Source organism: Camelus ferus, chromosome 10, assembly GCF_009834535.1.
Source record: "Camelus ferus isolate YT-003-E chromosome 10, BCGSAC_Cfer_1.0, whole genome shotgun sequence".
Lineage (NCBI taxonomy): Eukaryota > Metazoa > Chordata > Mammalia > Artiodactyla > Camelidae > Camelus > Camelus ferus.
Window position 1 is genome coordinate 53,738,221 of NC_045705.1, and position 24,777 is coordinate 53,762,997.

Here is a 24,777-nt window from a genome sequence, read left to right on the forward strand (position 1 = left end):
AGAGCTCACACTCCAGGCATTCTCATATCACCCTTATGTGCCAAGACAGAAGACTCCCCACACCCCTGCCCCCACGAGGCCTCTAGGCCCATCCCCTGGACCAAAGAGCATGAGGGGGAACCTGGCAGCAAGAGGTGGGAAAGCTGGAGTGAGCATCCCTGGGGCCGCAGCTCCCTTCCTGAAGGTCAGGCCCCGGCCTGAGGCACAGGAAGGAGGACAGAGGACTGGGAAGGGAGGGGACAAGGACTGGGGCTAGACACTTCTGTGTCCTTCAGACGCAGCCTCAGGCACCACGGTGAGTCCAGCAGCCCGCCTCCTTCCTGCTCTCCCTAAATCCCACTCCTAAACAAAGATGCCCCACCTGCTGCCAGACCCTCTTCCCATGCCCCGCAAGAGCAGGCCTCCCTGGGGCCTGCAGGTCTTGCTCAGGTGCAGTGAGTGCTGAGCTCAAGCTCTCCTGGGCTGGCAGGGAGGGGTCAGAAGGCAAGAGGTACAGGACCCAGGTGGGGAGGAGCTGGCAGGAAGGTGACGGGGAAGTCAGGGCTCTCAGCTACAAACTCCACAGATGCTCACAGGGCTCAGGGACAGCCCCTTCCTGTGCCTGGCCAGACGGAGGCTGTGGCAGAGGCACACCGGGGCCTTGGCGGTCCCAACCCTCAGCTCCACCTGAAGGTTGGGCCCCGTCCTGTCCGCCTGCCCATCATCACCCTGAACTCCTACACTGTCCTTGCCACCCTGCCCATTATCAGCAGAGGTGAGTCCTGGGGTGAGAGGTCTCTCTCTCTGCTCCCGTCACCCCAGGATCCATGTGGCCTGGGTGAGGGCCTCCCTTTTGGGCCTGGAGGGAGAAAGAACCAGTGTCCAGCAGATGCTAGCTGGGCTCCAGGTCCCATGATGGGCAGATGCCAGCACTACTGCCTAGAGCACTTCCAGCTCACTCTAGGCGCAGCCTCGGACTGGGTCTGATGGACACAAGAAAGCCATCTCAGTGGCACATCACCCCTTCCTACAGCACCAGCCAGCATTAATCCAGAGTAACAGACCAGGCCTTAGTGGACAATGGTGAGGCGGACACCTCTCTCTTTAGAAAGTGTTCCTCTCTCCCTCTCCCTCTCCCTCTCCCTCTCTCTCTCTCTCTCCCTCTCCCTCCCCCCCCTCCCTCTCCCTCCACCCCCTCTCTCTCTCTCACACACACACACACACACACACACACCCTAGACTGGTCCCACCCTAGTGCAGCCTGTTCTCTCTGGACTCCACATCCTGGTCCTCCCAGAAGATGCTGCCTCTAGGTTTCCGTGGCAACAGTAGTTGGCTCCCTGACTGCTGAGTTACAACAAGCCCTCCTCTTTGTCTAACTTAGGGGGTTTCTAGGGGACACAAACTGGGCATTTAGGCCTGGGCTCCAGACTTGACTGGGCCATGGCTCACCTGGTAGCCAGGGGCAAGTCCCTAAGCCTCTGGCCTCAGTGAGGATGAGGCTACACCTTGACCCTTTCAGTTCTGACATACTGACTCCAGCTCAGACAAGCCGACTCTAAATAATTTTCTTACATACCAGAAACATCTAGTTAAAAATATAAGAGATCCTATTCACAAAAGCAATAGAAGAAATAGCCTATCTAGGAAAACTGCACAAGAAACATCTCAGATATATGGGAAAGCAGACTAAAATTCTAAAAAAACAAACTAGAAATCTTACCTATACAAACATTTAAGGAGATGCATCCTCTGTTTCTGTCTGGTGTTATAATTTTGGCAAATGAGTTTATAGATTTGATACTCTTCTAATCACAAGTGCAGTGGGATTTTTTTTTAACTGGACAGATTTATTCCAAAATTCATCTGGAAAAATAAGCTAATTTTCCAAGACAGTTGAGAATATTTTATAAAAGAAAAAGAGTAAGGAGGCACTCGCCACACCAGTTTTCAAACCTTCCTATGACTCTGAAAGAACCAGAACAGCAGTCCTGGCTCAAGAATGACCAAACAGACCAACACTGTGTGGGAAGAGACCCACATCTGCAGAGGAAGCTGATTTACTATAAAGACGGCCTTTCAAAACACTGAAGAAATGTTGCACTTTTTACTAAATGGTTTAGAGATCAGCTTGCTATCCATTTGGGGGGAAAAAGTTATATCTCTACTTCATATCAGACATAAAAATAACAGATGGATTAAGATTTACTGTAAAAAAGAAAACATTTCTACAAGGAGTAAGCGTTGGAAAATATTTTTCTAATCATGTGCAGGGAGTAGGGGAGCTTTTCTAAGCAGGTGCCTAAATGCAGAAGCCATACTGACTTTATTAGGTTCAAAAAGACAGTCTTCTACATGACAAGAGACACTGTAATCGAAGTGAGTGCAAAGTTGGAAAACAGGCAACAGGGAGGCATGTTATATATTGCTGCGGAGAGTGCTGATTGATGGTTTTTCTAGAAGGAATGTCTAATACCAATGTATCAAAAACCTTTAAGATACTCACTCTTTTTCCGCCATTAATTTCACTTCTCTGAGGCTATTCTAAGAAGGTGATCAGGTGAGCATGGAGATTTAAGTACAAAGATGTTCATCACTGAGAATTTAGAAACTATCGAAATACCAAAATAGGAGAATGATTAAATACATTTCAGTAAGTTCATAAAAAGAAATGAAACATTTAAAATATTTAACGATATGGGAAAACATATTACATAAAAAACTTAGATGTCAAAACAGCCTACACAAGTTTGTGTTTGCTTTTGTCTGAAGGATATTTTATTATTTGGTACATGAATACTCATGACTATCAGATCTATATTGCTTAGTGCTGTACTTCCTGTTCTAAGGTGCCCCTCTTTGACATATCTGGTGCTTTTTGACTTATGCTCAACATTATATGATATTGCTATCATAAAAAATTAAAAATTAAAAAAAATTTTAAAGGATATATGCACAAACATATATAATTGCTTTGTGAACAAACTCCAACTGCATATTCTTTTAGATAATGTTCAAGACTTTTTTTCCCAGAATAGCACCTAAAGAGGATTTAAATCCATTTTTTCAATTAACAGTTTTCTGCACTAGCAGCACAAAACAAAACAACCTTATTTTAGACTTCACTCTGCACTGTTCACAACTCCACTCTGCTCCGCTCTGCAAAGCTCCTCCTGTTCCCAGTGGAACAACAGTAACTAGCCTGGGCATTAATGCCCCAAGGCCTCCTTCCTGACCCAGAGTTTAAGTTTTTCCTTTGTCACAATGGCCTTTCTTTGAAGAATATTAGTGTGAAGTTTATAAAAATGCATCCCCTAGAAGATACAAATGCTGCTGGTGGAGCAAGTGAAAATGAAGTGGTTGAGAAAAGCACAGGAAGAAAGAGCTAAGAGACAAAACAACAGCGGAGCATATGTTTTCCTTGAGGTCTTAAAGTCAGACGGAACTTATTTTGAAGATGACAGACTTCAGTGAAGGGAAAAATATCATAAGACTTTACCCTGATTTTTTTTTCTCCTCTCAGATGTTTTTTGCTTTATGGTCTCACTCATTTTCTTTTTCTTTCTTTCTTTCTTTTTTTTTTTTTAATGAAGCAAGGGTTACCAAGGGTTGGCATATTATAAAAGACTGAAAAGAAATACAAGGAAAAGATGCTCAACTTCATTATTCACCAGGGAAATGTAAAGTAAAACCACAATACTATACACTACACATTTACCAGAATGGCCAAAATAAAAAGAAAAGACAGTCTTGATGAGGACGTGGAACAACCAGGACTCATATACTGCTGGCGAAAGCACGTTGGTATAGAACCATTTTGGAAAACTTTGGCAGCATCTGCTAGGGCTGAGTGTAAAATTCAGCAATTCCACTCCTAAGTGCATAATACCCCACAGATACACACACCCACGTGCAGCAATAGACATGTACAAACGTGTTCACGGCAGCATGAGTCACAGTTGCCAAATACTTGAAACTTCCCAAATGCCCATAAATAATAGACGGACATACAAACTGCTACATACAAATCAAACAAACAACAAGGTCCTTCTGTACAGCACAGGGAATCATATTCAATACCTTGTAATAACCTATAAAGAAAAGAATCTGAAAAAGAATACATGTATATATGTATAATCACTATGCTGTACACCAGAAACTAACACAACACTGTAAATCAATTATATTTCAATAAAAAATAAAAATAGTAGATGGACATATAGAGCGTGCTGTATTCACACAAATACTACACAGCAACAATAAACGAACTCCTGTACGTGCCTAACACAATGAACCCCGCAAACACAACACTGCCAAGATGAGCCAGACTCAAAGAGGAGATAACAAATTTTTTCACTTATATAAATGTCAAACACAGGCAAAATTAATCTGTGATGTCAGAAGTCAGTTTAACCGCTTTGGAGCAAGGAGTTACCAGAAAAGAGTTCAAAGGAAGCTTCCAGGGTGCTGGTGATGTTCTGTTTCTTGGTCTGGGTTTTGTTAACGTAACTGAGTTCAGCTGTGAAAATTCATTACAAGCTGTGTACCTAAAATGTGTGTGTTGTTAGGTGTACATATATAGATACACTTCAATAAAAAGTTTAAAAATAGAATTAATCAAAATGCTAGCAGGAGTTACTTCTGGGTGTTGGGATTATAGTTTTGGGCCAGTGTTGCCCAAATCTGTCTGGACATCAGAGTCCCCTGTGGAACTATTTAAAAATTCAGATTCTTGGGGCACTCCCCAAGAGTCTGACTGAGGTGGTCTAGGAGGGGCTCCAGTGTGGCACCCCTGAATTTCTAGAGTACAGCACTCCATACCAGGGTCTGAACTGTTGAAGCTTCAGCTCTCCCTGGTGGACAGGGGCTGGGAAAACCTGCCTGGGGTACTGCCCGTTCCCCGTGGGTAGGGCTGTAAGGTGCGGACCAGGCCCTAGGATTTGGGAGCTTCCTGGGAGAGTGAGAGAAAGAGAGCCGCAAAGCCCAAGGCACCCGCACTTCAGCCAGACTGCAGGAGAGGGAGCCTAGCAAAGCCCTTAAGAGAATGGTCAGGCAGTCAAATAGACGTGGGCCCAAGTCCGGCTTTGTGATAAGCTCTGTGACCTTGGGCTTAACCTCTCTGAGCCTTACTCACATTACAGGAATTCACAGGGATTCTAACAAGTATGTCACAGAGCTATGAATGTTAAAAAAAGACAACTTATGTAAAACACTTAATACAAAGCCCAGCACGCAGTAAGATCATGGTGATAACAGTGATGATATATGCCACATGTGAGCATTGCTTAATGCTTAAAAGTTACAGGATTATTGTATTTAATTGAGTATTATATTTAATAATATATATATAATAGAGATATAAATTGATATTAAGTATGGAAAGTCCAAATTATGGAAAATCTGATGTTCTGATGATTATTATGGTCTCCTTTTGTAGACATTGCATATCAAAATACTCATTCATTCATTCATTCATTCCAGAGAGGTTAAGGGTACAAGCCTTTGAAAGCCTGCCTCACCACTTATGTGACAATGTGACCTTGGCCAGCTTACTTAACAACTCTGTGTCCCAGTTTCTGCCTCTCATATTGAGAATGACAACAGCACCTACCTCACAATGCGGGCGTGACTATTATTCGAGTTAATTTGTGTAAATGGCTCAGAACTATGCAGTACACTGTTAAGTGCTCAGTACATATTTGCTGTTAGTGTCCACTCAACAATGATTTACTGAGTGCTTACTGTGTACATGCACTGCAGGCTGAGGACACAACAATGAAAAGACAGACATGGCTCCTGCCTTCATGGAGCTTATAATCAAATGCCGAAATAATGTATATAAACTAATTTCTAAATGGATGAGCAAATGGGACCTTTCCTAACAGAGTTCCATTACATGGGGCATGTCCCAGGCATCAAAACCCTTCATCGGTTCATTCCATCCTATTCTAAGATCTCTTTTCAATAAGAATATCCTGTGACACACTGGGTTCCTTGTGGTACTTTCTGACCCTCACACAGGAGACAGCTCTGCCCAGGAGCCTAAAACCCAGCCACCAGTAGACCCTCCCTGGAGCTCAGATCTAAGAAATCACTCTGACTTCAGTGTGGCCCAGCATAGAATTAGACACTGAGAAGAACAGACCAGTGAATTTAAAGACACAGAAATCCAAATACTCCAAAATAAAGCTCAGAGAGGAAAAAATACTTTAAAAAGAAAACCCAAAGTATCAGTGAGCTGTGGAACAATACCAAACAGTCTAACACACGTGTAATTATGGGGTGAAAAAAGGAAAGAGGAGGCAGGAAAAAATAGTTGAGGAAATAACGTGTCCCCAATTTTTTCAAGTTTGATGAAAACTATAAACCCACAAATCCAACAACCTCAAAAGACAGCAGACAGAATATGAAGAAAACTACTCCAAGATACTTCATAATCAAATTGTTGAAAACCAAGGTTAAAGGAAAAATCTTAAAAGTGGCCAGAAAAGGGGGTGGGGGAGGCAGACACTGCAAACAGAAAGAAAAAAAATGCATACAAGCAAAATCCAAGAGACTGCATCATCAGCAGATCGGCACCACAAGAGATGTTCAAATTAAGTCTTCCAGGGAAAGGGAAAATGATCCCAGATGACAATTTGAACATACATATGAAGAACATTGAAAATGTAAATATGTAGGTACATGTAAAATGTTCTTCCTCATTAAAAAAATAAAACACCTGAATTCAACACCATATAAAAAGGATTATACATCTTGACCAAGTAGGATTTACTCCAGGGATGAAAAGTTGGCTTTCATCCAAAAATCAATTAATATAATACACACTATCAATAGAATAAAGGACAAAAGACATTATCATCTCAATCAAGGCAGAAAAAGCATTTGAAAAAAGTTGGCCTCCCTTCATGATAAAATCATTTAACAAATCAGGAATAGAAGGGGATTTCCTCAACCTGATAAGGGGCATCTATAAAAAACTAAAAAGTATCATACTTAAAAGAGAAAGATTGAATACACACCTTCTAATATCAAAACAAATTTGTTCAACATTGTATGAGAGGTACTAGCTAAGATGAATAGGCAAGAAAATGAAATAAAAGGCATCCAGATTATAAAAGAAGTAAAATTATCTCTATTCATAGGTGACACGGTTTTGTGTAAAGAAAACTTAAAGTATCCACTAAAAACTACTAAAACTAATAAACAAGTTCCGCAAACTTTCAGGATACAAGATCAATATACAAAATCAGTTATATTTCTATATACTTGCAGTGAAAAATCCAAAAATAAAAATAAGAAAACAATTCAGGGGAGGAGGATATAGCTCAAGTGGCAGAGCGCATGCTTAGTGTGCACAAAGTCCTGAGTTTGATCCCCAGCACCTCTATCAAAAAATAAATACATAAACTAATTACCTCCCCCCAAAACAAAAACAAACAAAAACAAAACAAATTTAAAAAAGAAAACAATTCAATTTACAAAAGCATCCACAAAAATACTTAGGAGTGGATTTAAAAAAAAAAGTGTAAGACTGTTCATTGAAAATTACAAACTTCTTTCAGAGAGATTAAAGAAAACATAAATAAATAAAAAGATTAAATATTGTTAAGATGGTAAAACTCCTAAAATGGATCTACAGATTCAACACTATCTCCATCAGAATACTAGTGGGTGTCTTTACAGAAATTGACAAGCTGATCCTAAAATTCGTATGGAAATTCAAGGGACCCAGCATAGCCAAACAATCTTGAAAAAGAACAAATTCAGAGAGCTCACATGTCCTGACTTCAAAACTTACTGCAGAGCTACAGTTATCAAGACAGTGTGGCACCAGTATAAGGTCAGACTCATACATCAACACAGCAGGAGCGAGAGTCCAGAAATAAACTCGCATTTATGGTCAACTGATTTTTGACAAGGATGCCAAGACTGTTCAATGGGAGAAAAAAATAGCTTTTTTCAGTAAACGGTGCCAGGGCAACTGACTATCCAAAATGAGAATGACCTGGGACCCTCTACCTCACACTGCACACAAAAATTAACTCAAAATTAATGAAAGACCTAAACATAAGAGCTAAAACTATAAAACTCTTAGAAGAAAATATAGACATAAATCTTTGCGACCTTGAATTGAGCAATGATTTCATGGAGACGACACCAAAAGCATAAGCAGCAACAACAAAAAATAGATAAATTAGACTTCATCAAAATTTCAAACATTTGTGTTGTAAAGAACACCATTTTAAGAAAGTAAAACGACAACTCACAGAATGGAATAAAACATTTGCAAATCACTATCTGATAAGGGACTTATACCTAGAATATGTAAAGAATGCTCACAGTTCAGTAATAAAAAGACAAATAACCCATTTAAAAGTGCACAAGGGATTTGAATAAACATTTTTCCAATGGAGATATACAAATGGCCTAGAGGTACATCATTAGTCATTATGAGTCATCAGGGAAATATAAGTCAAAACTACAGTGAGATACAACTTTATACTCGCTAGGATGCCTATAATCAAAACCCCAGATAAAACATGTATTGGCAGGGACATGGAGAAATTAGAACTCTCATACATTGCTGGTGGGAACATGAAATGGTGCAGTCACTTTGGAAAACAGTCTGGGAGTTCCTCAAAAGCTCGAATGTACGGTCTCCCAGAAGTTCTACTCCTAAGCACATACCCAAAAGAAACAAGCATGGCCACAGATGTTCACGGCAGCATCATTTATAATAACTACAAAGTGGAAACAATGTGAATGTCCATCAACTGACAAAAGAATAAACAAACTTATAAGCTTCTGCACAGCAAAGGAAACCATAAACAAAACCAAAAGACAACATATGGAATGGGAGAAAGTATTTGCAAATGATGCAACTGACAAGGGCTCAATTTCCAAAATATATAAACAGCTCATACAATGCAATAAAAAAAAACAAACAACTCAATCAAAAAATGGGGCAGAAGACCTAAACAGACATTTCTCCAAAGAAAACATACAGACATAGCCAATAGACACATGAATAAATGTTCAATGTAACTAATTATTAGAGAAATGCAAATCAAAACTACAATGAGGTATCACCTCACACCAGTCAGAATGGCCATCATTAGTCTACAAATAATAAATGTTGGAGAGGGTGTGGACAAAAGGGAACCCTCCTACACTCTTGACAGGAATGTAAATTGGTGCAGCCACTATGGAGAAGACGAAAGCTCTATGAGACACATGCACCCCAATGTTCACAGCAGCATTATGTACAATAGCCAAGATGTGGGAGCAACCTAAATGTCCACCAACAGATAACTAGATATAGAAGTTGTGGTATACACACACACACACACACACACACACACACACACACACACACACATATCCAATGGAATACTACTCAGCCATAAAAAATAAGGAAATAATGCCATTTGCAACAACACGGATGGACCTAGAGATTATCCTATTTAGCGAAGTAAGTCAGAGAAAGACAAATATTATATGAAATCACTTATATATGGAATCTAAAAAAAGTACAATGAACTTATTTACAAAACAGAAGTAGACTCACAGACATAGAAAACAAACTCATGGTTACCAAGGGAAAGGCAGGGAAGGGATAAATTGGGAGTAAGGGATTATGGGACATGCACACTACCATTTATAAAATAAACAAGGATATAAAATAGATAAACAACAAGGATAAACAACAAGGATTTGTATAGTACAGGGAACTGTATTCAATATCTTATAATAAACTATAATGAAAAAGAATCAGAAAAATCTAGATATATACATATAACCAAATCAGTTTGCTGTACACCCGAGACTAACACAATACCGTAAATCAACTATACTTTAGTCAAAAAAAAAGAAAAACAAACAAAAAGAGTTACAATTAATAAGCAAGATAAGAATAGATATAAAATAGAATCACAAAAGATATACAATCTCTAAGAAAGTAGGAAAAGAAGAAAAAAGAACAAAAGAACAAGTGGGACAAACAGAATACTAATAGCAAGATGGTAGATTTAAACTCAACCACACTGGTAATAATATTTAATGTAAATGGTCTGAACACTCCAATTAAAAAGCCAAATTTGTCTGATTGGATAAAAATGGCACAATGGTATGATTTCTAAAAGAAGCTGACTTTATACATAAAGCCAGAGAGGCTAAAAGTAAAAGGATGGAAAAAGATGCCATGCAAACACTTTCCACAGAAAGCCAGAATGATTATATTAATGTCAGACCAACTGGACTTCAGGACAAGAAATACTACCATAGACAAAAAAGGACATCTCATACTGATGAAGGGGTTAAGCTCTTGAGAGGATATAACAATCTTAAATGTTTATGCACCTACGAACAGAACTTCAACACACATGAAACAAAAACTGATAGAACTAAAAAGAAAAAGTAAAATTAAGGAGAAAGGTCAAAGGAGCAACTCTAGTCATCAGTTAGAGACAGAAGTGAAAGCCATGGCCATCTGTGAGCTCACCAGGGACAAGCGTAAGGAAGAAAAGGGACAGGGACGGAATCCTGGCCCACATCAGCATTCCCAGGCTGAACAGAAGAAACTCTCACAAAGAAAACTGAGAAATAATTATCAGCATGGCAGGCAGAAAAGGAGAGGGTGGGGTCACAGAATGCAAACGAAGAGGGCTTCTAAAGGCAGAGTGCACTCAGTTCCAACAAATGCTGGTGACAGGTCAACCAGGAACTGAAAGGCTTCAGATGAATTTACAGTAAGACTCCCTGGAGACACAGGCAGGAGAAGCTCGAGGGGTGAAGAGGGCGCAGAAGCCAGGTTGTAGTGGACTGAGGACTCAGCAGGAGGTGAGGAAGTGGAGGTAATGAACACTGACTTTGACTTCAATAGACTTGGCTGAGAAGGGTAGGAGAGAGAGGAGGTTGTAAAGTCAAGGTATTTTGGTTTTATTTCTTAACTGGGTTAGAAAGCAACAAGCCAGGAGAGTGGGGCCAATGAAGATGCAGAGGAGAGAAGCAATGAGCAACAGAGGGAAGAACCTGGGTGGAGGGGCAAGGACCAGGCAACAGGGCTGCTGGGTACTGCTGGGGGCTCAGCGAGGCTGTGGACCATGAATTTGGACTGGTGTCAACTCATGAAGGGATTCCCACCTCCCACCCTCCACCCCACCCCTATAAGCCAGGACCAGAGAACGCAGGCAGGTACTGTGTTCTAGGGATGGTGTGGGAGACTAAGGGGCCAGGTGGTGAATGGTGAGCAGTTGAAATAACGGGTCGTGGGGTTCAGATTGGATGGGAACAAGCGTTGATTCAAGGTGAGGAGAAAAACTAAGAGGCAGGAGCCTGAAGTTCTCAATGAACAGACATAGTGGAGGGTGGTGGGGACAGAGTGCATAGGAAGTACAGAGAGATTAAGACTTCAGAGGTGGAACAGTTTCACATGGTGACAAGATCCCAGTGATGGGTGACTAAAGTAAAGGAGACATTCAAGGAGTTGAAGACAACAAGAAACTCAGAGGCCAGGGTCCAGAAGAATTGTCTTCATAGACGTGGAAGCTCCCAGTATGACTGGTAGAACCTACAATAAAAACACTGGGACAAGATTCTTTTGCTCTGGCTACAACCTTACATGGCTGGACCATCTATCTTTGCCATCAGTTATGACTATTCCCAGCCTGTGGAGGTTATGTCCCTGTGACTCAGCCTTCAACCCTGAGGCTGCCTGGCTCCTCCCCTCCCTTGTCCATCAACTTAGAGCCCTGTACCCATACAGGACTGGCTACCATGGATGAAACGTCACACTCATCGGCACCATCTTGACGTGTGCAGTTTTTAAGGGATAGTGGCAGAAATCTTTCAACATGAAAGAGCCAGAGTGATTGGGGGAGGGGGGCCTGGAAAAGCAGAGAGACACCAAATCCCAGAGAGAGTCATCCTAGAAACCAGTATGGCCAGGCATCCGCTGTGGATATACAGTCCACAGCGCGCTCAGGGCCTTCATTCACATGAGGCAAGGTCATAACCAAAGGACCATTCGCTCCCAGTAAGCTCCCGACTCCCGCACAGCAAGTCTGGCTCCCAGGCCTGTGGTGCAAAGTAAGAGCCTTGAGCAGGGGGCCTGAGTTCTAGTCCTGATTCTGCCGTGAGCTTGCGGTGTGACTCCGCCCTGAGGCCTCAGTTTTGCCTATTAAACAAAGGGCTAGATGGATCTCAAAGATTCTTGCAGCCTTGACAGTGTACAGGTCGTGGGTGTTGGAAGGAGACTTAGCAGCTCACATCACTCAAAATGCACCAGCTGCAGAAGACAAGTGAGCGGAAGTCTTCAAGCCTCATAAGAGTCAGCAGAGTCAGCCCCCTGGGGTTCACTCTGTATACCCTCCTCCTCCTCCTTCCCAAGAGCCTCTGAAGTAGGCTCAAGTGATCCACCAGCTCCCCACCCCTGCCTCCCATTTTTCTCTTCATGAGATTTTCTTTAGGCTAAAAAGTCAATCTGGTTTGAGGCTGTATGTAGAGAAGGAGAACATGGGGCCATACCCGAGACCCACAGCTCTCCACAGAGCCCCCTCTGAGGACCCTTCGTCAAAGACCCTAACAGAAACCCAGGGCCAACATCCATGAGGGTGCGAACCAGAGCCCCAGATGCCCCGCTATGACTCTGGCCTGGTCCCTGTAAGGGCAGGCAGATTCTGCAGGTGCGGGAGACCCTCAGTAGCCACAAGGCAGCTGGGAGGGAATCCATCATCTTTTCTCACCTATGAGGCAAGCCCCCTCCTTCACATGACAGCTGTTCCTGCCCATCCTCTGGGCCAAGAAACACATCCGAGGGATCCCGCTATCCATAAAGCACAAACAAGGCTCTAGTCAGCGGCCTTAGAAAAGACCCATCTCCTGACTATAGAAGGCAGGCCCGGGGGTGACAGCCTCGGGCAGGCAGTGTGCAGGTCTGGGTTTTGAACAATGGGAAGGAACTCCCTCACTGGTTCTGGGAATGCCTGGCTGAGAGACCCAGGACGGGCTGGGGAGAGGGGCTCTGGACTCTGGGCCCTCTCAGCGGCATCACCTGGCTGGAGTCCCTGCAAAAGGACCACAGGAGGGTCCGGGAGGAACAAACCAAATCCACGACCATCACAGTGAGTGAGGACCTGGCTTAGGGGTCACCCCCTCCCCTGGACCCCCTTTCCCACACACAGAGCTCAGCACATCCGGGGTCCTGCCCACCCCCGCCCTGCAGGGTCTCCTGCCAGCAGCCCTTCCCCAGCCAGCGCTCCCGCCTCCCCTGCCGGCTCACCGAGCGATCTCCCTTCCTTCCTTCCAGTACTTCCTCCTGGTTGTTCTCCTGAGGAGAAAAAGCAGGGGTGACTCCACGGCCTGGTGCCTCACCTCATCATCCCTGCCCCTCGCCTGGCCAGACAGCGGTCACTCAGGGCCTCCTCCGGGGTCTCGGTCCCGGCCGCTTCAGGCCGGAGTTAGTGGGATTGGGCAGAGGGACTCCCGGCAAGGGCTGGCTCTGTGGGGCCGGAGCCAGCAGGCAGGCAGCTGAGAACGAGGGCAGTAATGACCGAAGCCGGGGGAATGGAGCACGGGGGCGGGGTGGAGGCTGCAGGAGGAGCCCACTAGCAGAGGAGCTGCCGGGGGCAGAGGCCTCACTCCCGTGTTGGAGGAATCCCCCCGAGATCCTGGGCAAGCAGAGGAGCGAAGCCCCCTGTTCACCTGTCTAGAGCCCGAGGCTTTGGAAGGATAAGGATAGGACCCCGTGTGGTGGTGGGGAAGGGGAGGCCTTGGGACTGCAAAGGGGTGAAGTCGTAGGGGGTATAGTGGACAGGGGCTGGGGGCCATGGGCTGAAGGCGGGGGTGTCGAGTGCTTACCGATCTCTTCGGTGGCCCCGTTTCAGGGGCCCAGGTTTCCTGTGTTGCTTGGAATGCTGAGATCCCATGGGCCGAGGAGTGCCTCCTGGGAACAAAATCCCTGTCTCGGCAAAAGGGTGCAAACCCAAAAAGAAGGCAAAGGGGTCCTGGCCCCCATGGCAGCCAGGGGATGGGGTGTGTTTGGGGGCTGGTCCTGTTCAGGCTGCACACAAAGACCTGGAGCCCGTTGCAATTCCTTGTTTCACTCAGCTCAGCACTGAAGCTAGCACAAGCCACCTGGGTGTCTTCCTCCATCACCGTGGCAACAGTCAGAGAAAAACCACCATCACTGATTCATTAGGATGTGGAAAACCTCTCCACCGTCACAGTCTCCTTCTCAGACCCTTTAGGACAGATTCAATCCCCAAGGCTTCAGTGGCCATGCTACTCAAGGACACCCAAGTGCTCGTTTCCACGGCAACACAGAGACTGTGTATCCCTGTATCTGTGGTTACTATAGCAACCCCCACAGAGCCAGGTGCATTGAGGACAAAAGCCCCATCTGGAGGAACCAGAGCCAGACACATTCACTGATGCCCTCTCTGTGGCCAGCCCTGGGCTAGGGGTCAGTGGCCAGCTCTGTGCTGGGGGCACACTCATTGTGCCTTTGAGGGACTGATGGGGGATGGAGGATTTCCTTGTCTGTGTCCTCAGACTCTTTTCCTCTCACTCCACCTGAAGTCTACCAAGTGAGCTTATCCCCTCATAGGGCTTCAGTTCCCACAGCCCTGACATAGAGACCACACATGCCTGCGTCATGGACCCACCCCCTTCCTAAACTCTAGACCCCTCCCCCTACCTGACCTCTGGACATACACCCTAGATGTCCCCAGCACCTCACACTGAGGTACACAGCCTGGGACTTCCTGTGAGTCCCATCATTCATTGTATATATTCTGTCTCTGTGGGTGACACATCCAGCCCGCCAGGTGCCATTGTTGCTTCCTGTGTTTCTCTGTCCACCTTCCTCAGCCAGTGGAGACAAGCATCAAGCCCTTCTGAGGGTATCTACCAAGCATCTCTCACTCCGCCCTCCCCCTTCCCTAGACCCACATCCTCTGTGGGGCTTCCTTGTCTGCTGCCCAGATCTTCGCATCAGGATTGTGTCTGCCGCCAAACTTGCTCCTCTCAAATCCATCCTCTGACTGGCACCCAAGTGAGCATTCTAAATGCAAATCTGATCATGCCTCCTGACCTGCTTAAACCCTCCAGAAGCTCCCCACAGCCTCAGGACAGGATCTAAGCTGCTTTACTCTGCCCAAGTCTTGCCAGCCCCTCCAGCCTCCTTGACCACCACGAGCTCCTGCTCACATCACCTTCTGCCTCTCGCTTTCCCACCTCCAGCCCTGCTTCTTTTTTTTCTTATCCATCCTCAGCCACTCTCTTATAAAAATTATACTCACATTTTCCACAAGAGCTCAGAATAACAATTAGGAATCTTTGGGATTCAATTTCAAATTTCTGAGCAGAAAATAACGCCTCATTGCAAAACCAGACATCACTGACCCCACCCTGCCGGGATCCTGGAGCCCTTGGCCCCCAGGTCTGCCAAACAGGCAGAGAAAGATGTGTGGGGAGACTGTAAGTGGCCGAGAAGGGGAGTACAGAGATGAGCCCATTCTGTCAAAAATTCTCATGGCTTCAGAGAACGGAAGGACTTAGACTGTTAGCTGAGAGGGCATCTCATCCCCTGCCCTTTGCGTTACAGATGGAAAACTCAGGCTCAGAGTGAGGAGGGGCCAGCCAGGTTCCCAGCTCTCAGTGTGATGTTCTCTCCACTTTGAAACATGCCTCAAACTTCAAAGCCAGTGCCAGGAAGACAGCACAAAACATACGTGCACAGATATACTGCATGTGGCAGCGTCCAGGTGGGTACGTGTACATGTGTGGCCACCTGGAACCAGAAACCGCATCCCTCCATCTCTCAGGAACTCTTCCAGGTGTCTTCTGTCCCATTTCTGGCAGAACAGAACTTTGCAGCCAGAGTCAAAGGGCACCTCAAAGCCAATGCTGAGGCAAGCACACTTTCTCGAGCACAGCATCCCCCTGGTCCCCTTCCCACTGAAGCTCTCAGGTTTATACACTGATCCACAGAAATACGGACCATGAAAGACCATACTAACTAGATGAAGCCAGCCTCCTCCAAGGAGGCCCATCCTCACCTTGAGGCTTCATGTCACCCTGGGGGAGGACTGGGGCAGGATGGAGAAAAGGAATCACGGAACCTCAGGGCTGGATAGACTGTATCCCTCAAGAGTCACCCCTCCTGCGGCAGGAAGCCCTTTGGAAGCTAAGCTGATCGGCAGGGGATTATGAATCCTGTGAGTGGAGTGCACGCTTCCCGCATCGGGGTGCTTGTTCTTTCCAGAGCGATCCCTCCCCCTGCAGTCAGCAATTTCTTCTCCTCTTCAAGCCCAAATACATTTCCCTTTAATTCTAGTTCTGTCCTCTGAGGCCCCGCAGAATGTGACCCTGTCGTCAGTCATGATACTTGGCAGTTTCTGAGCCCTTGTACATACATTAGCTCTTTCAGTGTGAGCGCAACCCTCAAAGGAGGGCACGGTTGTTGATACCTTCCCAGAGGAGGAAACTGAGGTCCAGAGAGGGAGTGACTCACCCAGTAAGCGTAAGCAGCAGAGCAGGCACTGGATGAACTACTGCCATGTGGGGAGTGGAGACAGGGGAGCCTGGGCAAGGAGGTGGTGAGAACAACCGGGGGGAAGTGCTTCCCCTGCATTTCACCTGAGCTCCTTGGGTCTCCTACTGTGACAGCATCGGGACACCGAGTGACTGAGTGACCTAGGCCTAGACCTTGATGTGACAATGCCTCAAGTCCAGATACAGTTTGGTGTCCTGGGCTCCCCTTCAACAAAGATCTTTCTGAAATGTTTGTTTAACCTTCAGTCATGCTAAGCACAGTGGGGTGGGAGGGCGGGGGCGGGGAACAGGTGTGCCTTGTCTTAAAGACCAGGTTCAGCAAAACCAATGCCTTTCAGTGAACCCAGACCTACCCTCTGCAGAAGGCTGGTTAGCCAGCATCCATGTTTCCTTCCACCTTTCGCCTCCCTGCACAAACAGATCATCACAGCCTGCCTTTAGCCACGCGCTGTCCTCAATCTGCCCCACCCGGGAGGGATTCAGGTAATGTAATTCTCTCCAGCTCCATACACATCCAGCAATGTTTCAGTCCTTTGAGACCAATGTGTCAGGGACACTGTCAAGCATGCCTGGCTGGATGTGATTATAGGAGTGGGGCAAGACCAGGGTGTTCTGTCCTCCAGTTACCGCAGCAGTTACCATGGCAACCTGCAGGCCCTCTGGGAGATAGATGATGAAGGCTAAAGCAGGGTCCAGAGGCATGGAGTGGAGGATGGGCAATGGGTGGGACAGCCCATGGCGGGGACCCAGGCGCAGAGAGAAGCTGAGTACCTCCAACCTGTAGCAGTAGACAGAACAGAAGAGGCGGGGGTGGAGGCCCCAACAGTAAGTAGGGGAGCAGGGCCAGAACTGGGGTGAGCTAAATGGGGTACTTGCTCCTGGGGTGCAAAATTTAGGGAGATACTGGAAAACCCAGTGATAAATCATATTTAAATCAAGATGAGTGCAAACGTATCATTGGTAAAATATCAAAATTATAAAGGCAGTCCTACAAGGCTGGAATTAGAGTGAGGCCAGTGAGGCCAAGTCCTGCTCTCCAGGGTTGGATACTGTCTTTATTACAGTTTTCATGTTGTTCATTATGGATGTTTTTGCATTCATTTTGGTTGTTAAAAATCACTGCATTAAAATATGATTTATCAGGATCACTGAGCTTTTTGGCAGTCCCTTAAATTTTGTACCCGACGTAAATGACTCACTTGCTTCACCCCAGTCTCAGGCCTGAAGGGGAGGACAGACTAAGTTAGGGGCAGGAGGGGCCCTTGCTGGTCATGTGACAAGTTACCAAGAGACATGGGTTCATGTCTGTAAACCGCAGGGATTCCTCTCAGTTCTGAAAGAACCAGATTCAGATATTACAAGAGTCTGCATCGTGCAGATTGCTGTTGGGGAGCACAGGTGCCCTGCATGCACGTGGGCCCCCTGCATTCAGGGGTGACAGTGACTCAGAGGGTGGCTCCCTTCTCTGGCCCTCCCTCAGACTGGCTGCTAAGGGGAGGGGAGCGGGGAGAAGAGGAGAGGGAAGGGAGGGGGCGGGCAGGGAAGAGGCTGGCAGTTTTGCATGGCTGGGAGCAGGAATGGCAGATTAGCTGTAATTGCCTGAAGATGAGAGGCTGTTGATAAATGTTCCTAATAATCAACCTTCAGATCTGACACCAGCTCAGGCTGGGATTACTGTTTTGAATGGAAATCGAACCCAAACCAGTAATTACCCTGGTGAGCGATGCCAGTCTCGCTCTGGAGCCTGTTCCAGGCAGGGAAATGGCACCTGAATGTCGATGTCAGATGTCAGGGAGAGGATTCTGCAAGGGGCCCCTTCCCAAATGCACAAGCTGGCCTGGCCTCTACTGACTCCATGGGGCCTGGTCAACAGAAACACCCGCCCGTCATCCACAGCCTCTAAGCAGCATCCAAACCTCAGACCTCATTTGCACTGTCTGTCACCCTTGGGCTGGGTGAAGGCCTCTGTGGACACCATCGTTAGCTGTCAGAAGCAGTTGCCTGACTGATGGTGGTCCTACCCAACACAAATGCAGCCCTCTGAGCCTCTGTCTGGGACCCCTGGACAGCCACACAGCTGTTCGCTCTTAGGCTAGGGGGCTCCTGGAATGGGCTGAGCTGGGGCCAGATGAGAGGGGCAAGGCCACCACAGGTGCTAGAGCCCACCCTAGCCTGTCTCCACCCCTGAGGAGCCTACTCTGGCTTCTGGGGCCAGACGAGGGACCAAGTGTGCCTGGGAAGTCTTCCTGGAAACCAGCAGCACTCTCTGGCCCTGGCCTGTGTCTCCATCCTATCTAGAGGACCCCCCAGAATGCTGGCACCACCCAGAACAGGACAGAGAGGGAAAGGCTGTCTCTGTCTCTGAACCAGCTCCCCTCCACGGTGCACTCGTGCCTGGATCCTTCCCCCTGACTTCCCAGCAGCGTAGCTGGACACTAAAGAAGCACTAGACACACCACGGCAGTAAACAGTGATGGCAAGACTCTCTCCACCACCAAACACCTTCTGCCCCCTCCGCTGTGCCAGGCTCTGTCAGGGAGGATAAGTAGGCAGGTGATGACAGATCATCCATCACAAGTGCAGGTTGTCCCAGATGGCCTCTCTCTATGTCCAAGTAAAAATGCCCTGAATTAGAGTCTGGAGGTGTCAATGAGCTGCCTCAGGGATCAGACAGAGCTGTTCAGGCCTAGGGAGATTCAGAATGTGTGTGACCACAGCCTTTCAGGCTAGAACTGGAGAATAGTGGGCAAGAACGCTCAGGCTTCCCCAGCAGGAGCCGACACCTCAAGGGTGCCACCTAGTGGCAGCATAGCAAGAATGCAGCTCTGTCTTCAGGCCCTGGGGTTTCCCTCTTACCCTTGAAACAGACCCCTGAGCTCAGCAGTGCGAAGGGGAACCAAGAGACAAATTTAGCTTTGCTCTCAAAGACTCGAGGCTTGAAGGAAAAAAGGGCACAATGGGCCCAGTCCGGTCACCTGCTCCTGGCCTGGCCCACAGAGAGGTGACAGGAAGCCCAAACCCAGAACCGACCTGCTCATCCTCTCAGCTGCGGTGACAGATGTGGGGTCCCAGAGAAGGCGTGCTCGCCATCAGCTAACTCACCCCGTTCCTGCGGCCTAGGAGGGGCTCACCATCAGTTCGGGGTCAGGTGAGGGTGCTGCAGGGGCTCAACCCTCAGCTCTCAGATATCCTATTGATTCTGGAATACCTGTTGCTCCCAACTGTCTTCCTCTCTTACCAAGGAAAGCAGCAGTGAGGAGACCCAGCGTATAGGTCCCAGGTGTGAGGAGCACTCAGCCTGGGGAGAGCAGATGTGTGGGGATGCAGAGGGGGGAGAGGGGTGTGCCCCGGTGTGGGGGGCGAGCTGGAAGTGTGGAGGGTGAAGGGGAGCATGCACTGGGGGATATCTCGGGTGGGTAAAGTTTTTCTTAAAGGGCCAGATGGTAAATATTTTAGGGTTACAACTCTGAGGTTGTAGAGTGAAAGCAGCCACAGCCAATATGTAAACAAACAGGTGGGCCTGGGGTCCACTACACTGTTTACAAAAACAGGCTGCCAGCCAGCCCACTGCTTGCAGATCCAGTCCAAACTTACTACCACCAAAGGGGCTGTTCCCTTTCCACTGCCCAGGCCACATCAGGGTAATAACCTCATCCCAAAGGCTGCCAGCAAGTACCAGATGCTCAGTGGACTACTAAGCCCGTTTCACCCCTGTCTCTGAGGGCGAGGCTGGAGGTGGTGTCAGAAGGTTTAAGGTGCAGGGGCTGGAGTAGAAAAGGTCAGGGTGGTGAGTCGCGGGGCTAGTCGGGACCCCCAGATCTCAGTCCTACCCTCCTCTCCCTTTCCCCCAGGCACTCAGGGCAAGGGCACTCACCTGCAGGGAGAGGCTCTGCGTAGCAGCGGCTACTCTCCCTCCTTCCCCTAGGGGACCTCTCTCCGTCTAGCTGATGCCCCTCCAGCCCCTTCCCTGAGCAGGAAACCCCCAAAGCCGGGCGGGGGGATGGGACTGAACCGCCCCGAGGACACGCCGCCAGGACACGCCGCCGGACAGATGACACCCCAGGGAGGACGAGGTGGCCCGAGGGTGGAGGAGATGTAACCCGGCACCAGGCCCCAAGGGCCTGGGAAAGGCCAGGCTGGAACCAACCCCCGCCCGGCGAGGCCGGGCCAGTCGGCCCCCACCCGGTCCTGGGACACAGCCTTGGGGCCTGCGCCAGCCTCCCCACCCCAGCTCCGGTCCCCCCGCAGGTGGCACCGTCGCCGGGCAGATCGGGAGTCGCGGGCTCAGGCTGGTCCCTGGGCGCTCCGGTTACACTAAAAGTGAGACCGAGCAAGATGGTATCTAGGCCTCGCGGAGGCAGCGCGGGCTCATCCAACATTGATGCGGCCCTGGATTGCCCCAGAACCCCTCGTGGCGCTGCGGACTCAGGGGCCCCGCTCTCAACTCCTTTGGGATGGGCGCGGCGGGCAGGAAGGGGTCCGCCCCGCCGCTCACCACCCAAGGTCACACCTGCACCTTTCAGCCCCAAGGAGATCTAAGCGGACCCCTCCAGCGCCTCGGGGCCTTGGTGGGTCCCCGAGCGCTTCTACCCTCACCAGCCGCACAGAAACTGCCCAGGCAAGGTGACTCTCAGAGCAGGCTCAAGGCGCAGTCCTTGTGCCAGGCAAATGGGCAGTGGACTGGTCCCCTCCCCGCTTCCCAAACTTCCCCGCTATGTGTCCAGGGGCAAAAGGGTGGGAGGAAGGGAGGCAGGGAGGGAGCTGACCAGTATCTCTCTCTGTCTGTCTCTCTGCCTGTCTCTCTCTCTCTCTCTCTCTCTCTCTCTCTCTCTCTCTCTCTCTCTCTCTCTCTCACACACACACACACACACACACACGGAGTCAATTCTCTCTAGCACACCACTCCCACTCAAATACACATCACTCTCACACTTCCACATATAGCCAGGCTTGGTGGTGCACACACCCTTCTCTGCAAAGGTACACAAACTCATCAGTACACACAGTGGTGCACACACCCCAGATATACTCTTTACTGGTGTACACACTCAGTTGCACCCACCAGCACACACTCACAGAAGCTTTCTCCTAGAGGAGCCCGACCCATCACTGCATCAGCCCTCTGACACTTGGTGTTGGAGAGGAGGGAATACCACCCAGAATGTCCCACCCAGGGCAAGCCAGACTGGAGGGAGGGCCCAACACAAGAGCAGGGAGTGCCCTCTCTGTGCGTGGTGCATTCCTGGCCTAGTGTTTAGTTGGTCTGCAGGGCTGGAGGAGCAGAGCCAGGTTGGGATTAAGTCTTTGCTGAGGAATGTGACCTTGTAAGAAGATAATCCTAGCTCCTGCAGGCCCTCCCTGACTTCAAAGGTTCCCTGGCCTGAACTCCAACCCTCATCCTGACACTGGGTCCCACTGGGGCTGGCCCAGTTCTCTGGTGGTGTTCACCTGCCGAAATCTGCCTCCCGTGACAACAGCATGGGCAGGCTGTTCCCTGAAGCCTGCTGACTCCCCACAGCTGACAGACCCACCTACACAAACGTGCAGGGTTTTCTTTGTTCGTCTTCAGATTAGAAGACCAGATTGTCTGCCCAGGACCTCGGAGAGGGGCTGCCTGGGAACACACACCTGGCTCAGGATGGAGAGCACAGGTGTGCCCCTCTCCCAAGCCCATGCTGGACCAGAATCTCCCAGATGGGACCCAGGGTCAGTTGCACTTGTCAATCAGGGCACCAGATTTTCTAGAATGAAGAAATTAAGATATCAACAGGTACCCATGAGCCCCTACATGGCAACTGCTCTCCGGACTGTGGGCATAGCTGGCCTTTCCTTCCACCTTTGGTCACAGATATGAGCCTCTGTCCCGGGACCTCTCTGCCTTTGCTTGCCTGCCTCCAGTGACCCTATCTGAGAAACTGCAGTGACTGATGACTTCAAATCTCAGTGGGCACAAGTCCTAAGGGACTCAAGAAGTCTTTGCCTGAAATCCACAACTGACTCCTCTTCTCACCTAATCATCCTGAGCCTCAATCATACCAGCTACATGGGAGACAGACCACCCCCCTCACTCACTGTCCACCTTCAGAACTATTCCCCCACTCACTCCAGTACCACCTGTCCCATGGGCCCCACCCAGTCCAGCTGTCCAGGTCTTATACTGCTCCAACTCCATCAAAAGCTCTGGAATGAGGCAGTGCCTCCTGTCTCCAGTCACCTACCTCTGGTGGCCGCCGAAGCCTCCCTTGCCCAGCCACCCCTAAGCTGGCACTGCCACCCCAGGGCTTCCGATCCCAGCCTGCCCTGTTCTCGTCTCTCCACCCTGGCCTTTCCAATCACAGAGCACACACTGAGGCCACAGGTCATGAACTCGCAGAACACCAGAACTACAAGAGTGCTTCGTCAAGCAGAGCCCAGGGGAAGCAGGCCCAGATGGCCAAGTGGCTTGCCCAGAGACAGAATGGGAATGAATAGGGCAGGCAGAATCAGATCCTGGACTCCTGACTCCCTACACAGTGCTCCTTGCAACACATCTTCCTGCATCATAAGACCCAGTGTACAGACAGGAAAAGCATCCCGTCCTTATCAGAGAAATAGCTACGTGTGAACTTCATGCCACAGTGGTCAGCCCATGCCCCTCCACACCGCCAGGCCTGGTCTGCCCTGCCACTGCCCGGTCCCTTCCAGCTTCTCTGCTGACACTGACCCACCAGCAGTGCGGACTGGAGTCAGCTGGCTGATCCCTACAGAACCCTCTGCAGTGGCCCCTCGACAGCTGTGGCACGGGTCCAAGTCCTAAGAGTCTGTTTCAGTGTCCTGGTTTACTTGTGAATTCTCCACTGAGGCCAGAGGCCCAATTGCTCTTGGGGAAGCTGAACCCTGTCACCCACATCTCAGGCACTGGTTAAGGTTCCCAGCCCGCAAGTCTCCATCTGACCCTGCTTCTCATTCCCACCTGGAGGTCCTCCCAATGTGCCCTCTCTCCCCACTGGTCCCAAATGGTGCCCAAGGGGTCTTCATTAGCCTCTGCAATCCCTGGCCTGCTCCCCTCCATGCAGTCCTGACCCATCACAGCCTCCTTCCTCCGCTTTCCTGCCCACTCTTCCCACAGAGCGCCTCCTGCCTGCGTCACACACCTACCCTGCACCTACGAATGGCCCAACTTTCAGATTCAATTGGCCAGAAAAGTCCTGATAGTAGTGGAGGAGCCCTGCTTCTGTGCCAGTTCAGAATGACAACAGCTAACACTTAAATAGCGCTTTTTATGAGCCACACATCATCCCAAGCACTTGGCATTTATTAAGCCTTACTCATTTCATCCCCACAACAACCCTGAGACTAGTACTATTATTATGTCCATTTTAAAGAAAAGGAAATGGAGGCTAATGGCTTTCCCAAGGTCACACCTGTACTGTGCAGGTTGAATAGTGTGCAGTTTGAATACTGTGAAGGAACAAAGCCAATGTTCAGGAACATCCAGGCTCGACTCTGGCTGCCCCTCCCAGCCCAACACAGCCCCGCCAAAGTTTTGCTGACATCAAGTCAGATTGAAGAACCAGAAGAGACTAATTTTTTTTTTCTAGCGACTGGAGAGCCTACTTCTGGAAAACAGAAACATATTATTTCATTAGTACCATGTTCTCTCAGAATGGCAAAGTAAGCCTTAAATACCAAAGGGCTACTTTTATAATAAGATTTTGGCTACTTTCTCAACTTGACAGAAGCTGTGCAGAGAGCATCACCAGCAGCTTCGTGCCCTGTGTGAGAACCAACAGGCAAGATATGTTGAAGAGGCTCCTGGCCAGCGTGGTACCTTGTCACCAATAAGCCCCAGGCTGATTAAATTAGGAAATTCACTTTACCTAATCCTATGGTGGAGATGTGTGTGGTCTGTTTCTGCTAATCCAAGCCCACCTGAGAGGGTATATGAACATTATCTCATTCAGTTCTCACAATGATCCTTCACTGTAAGAAAATCACCCCATTTTACAGATAGGGAAACTGAGACTAAGGGAGATTAAGGAACTTCATACACTTCATACACTTCTAAACTGTGAGACTTTTGTTTCTTTTATTTTCACAAGTGGCAGATAGGATTTTTATAATTAACCAAAACAATAAGGGTTTTCCATGACTGCTACATTTACATAGCTAGTAAGAGATGGAGCTGGGATTTGAACCAGGTCTGTCTAATACCAAAGCTCAAGCTCTTTCTACTGCTCCTTTTGTGCCATCTCAGTGATC

The 24,777-nt window shown here is 48.3% G+C and overlaps 1 protein-coding gene across 5 annotated transcripts in view; it reads right to left on the reverse strand.

Annotated features, from left to right (window-relative positions):
• TUB (TUB bipartite transcription factor) overlaps window positions 1-24,777 on the reverse strand; it is an 81,317-nt gene that overhangs the window by 46,251 nt on the left and 10,289 nt on the right. The window contains exon 1 of one of the 5 annotated variants that reach the window (XM_032489084.1): window positions 13,354-13,376. The exons of the other annotated variants lie outside the window; for them this stretch is intronic. Coding sequence (XP_032344975.1) covers window positions 13,354-13,361 — 8 coding nt within the window. The 5' untranslated portion in view covers window positions 13,362-13,376. Of the gene's footprint in view, window positions 1-13,353; window positions 13,377-24,777 lie in introns of those variants that run through there. 5 annotated transcript variants of the gene reach the window in all.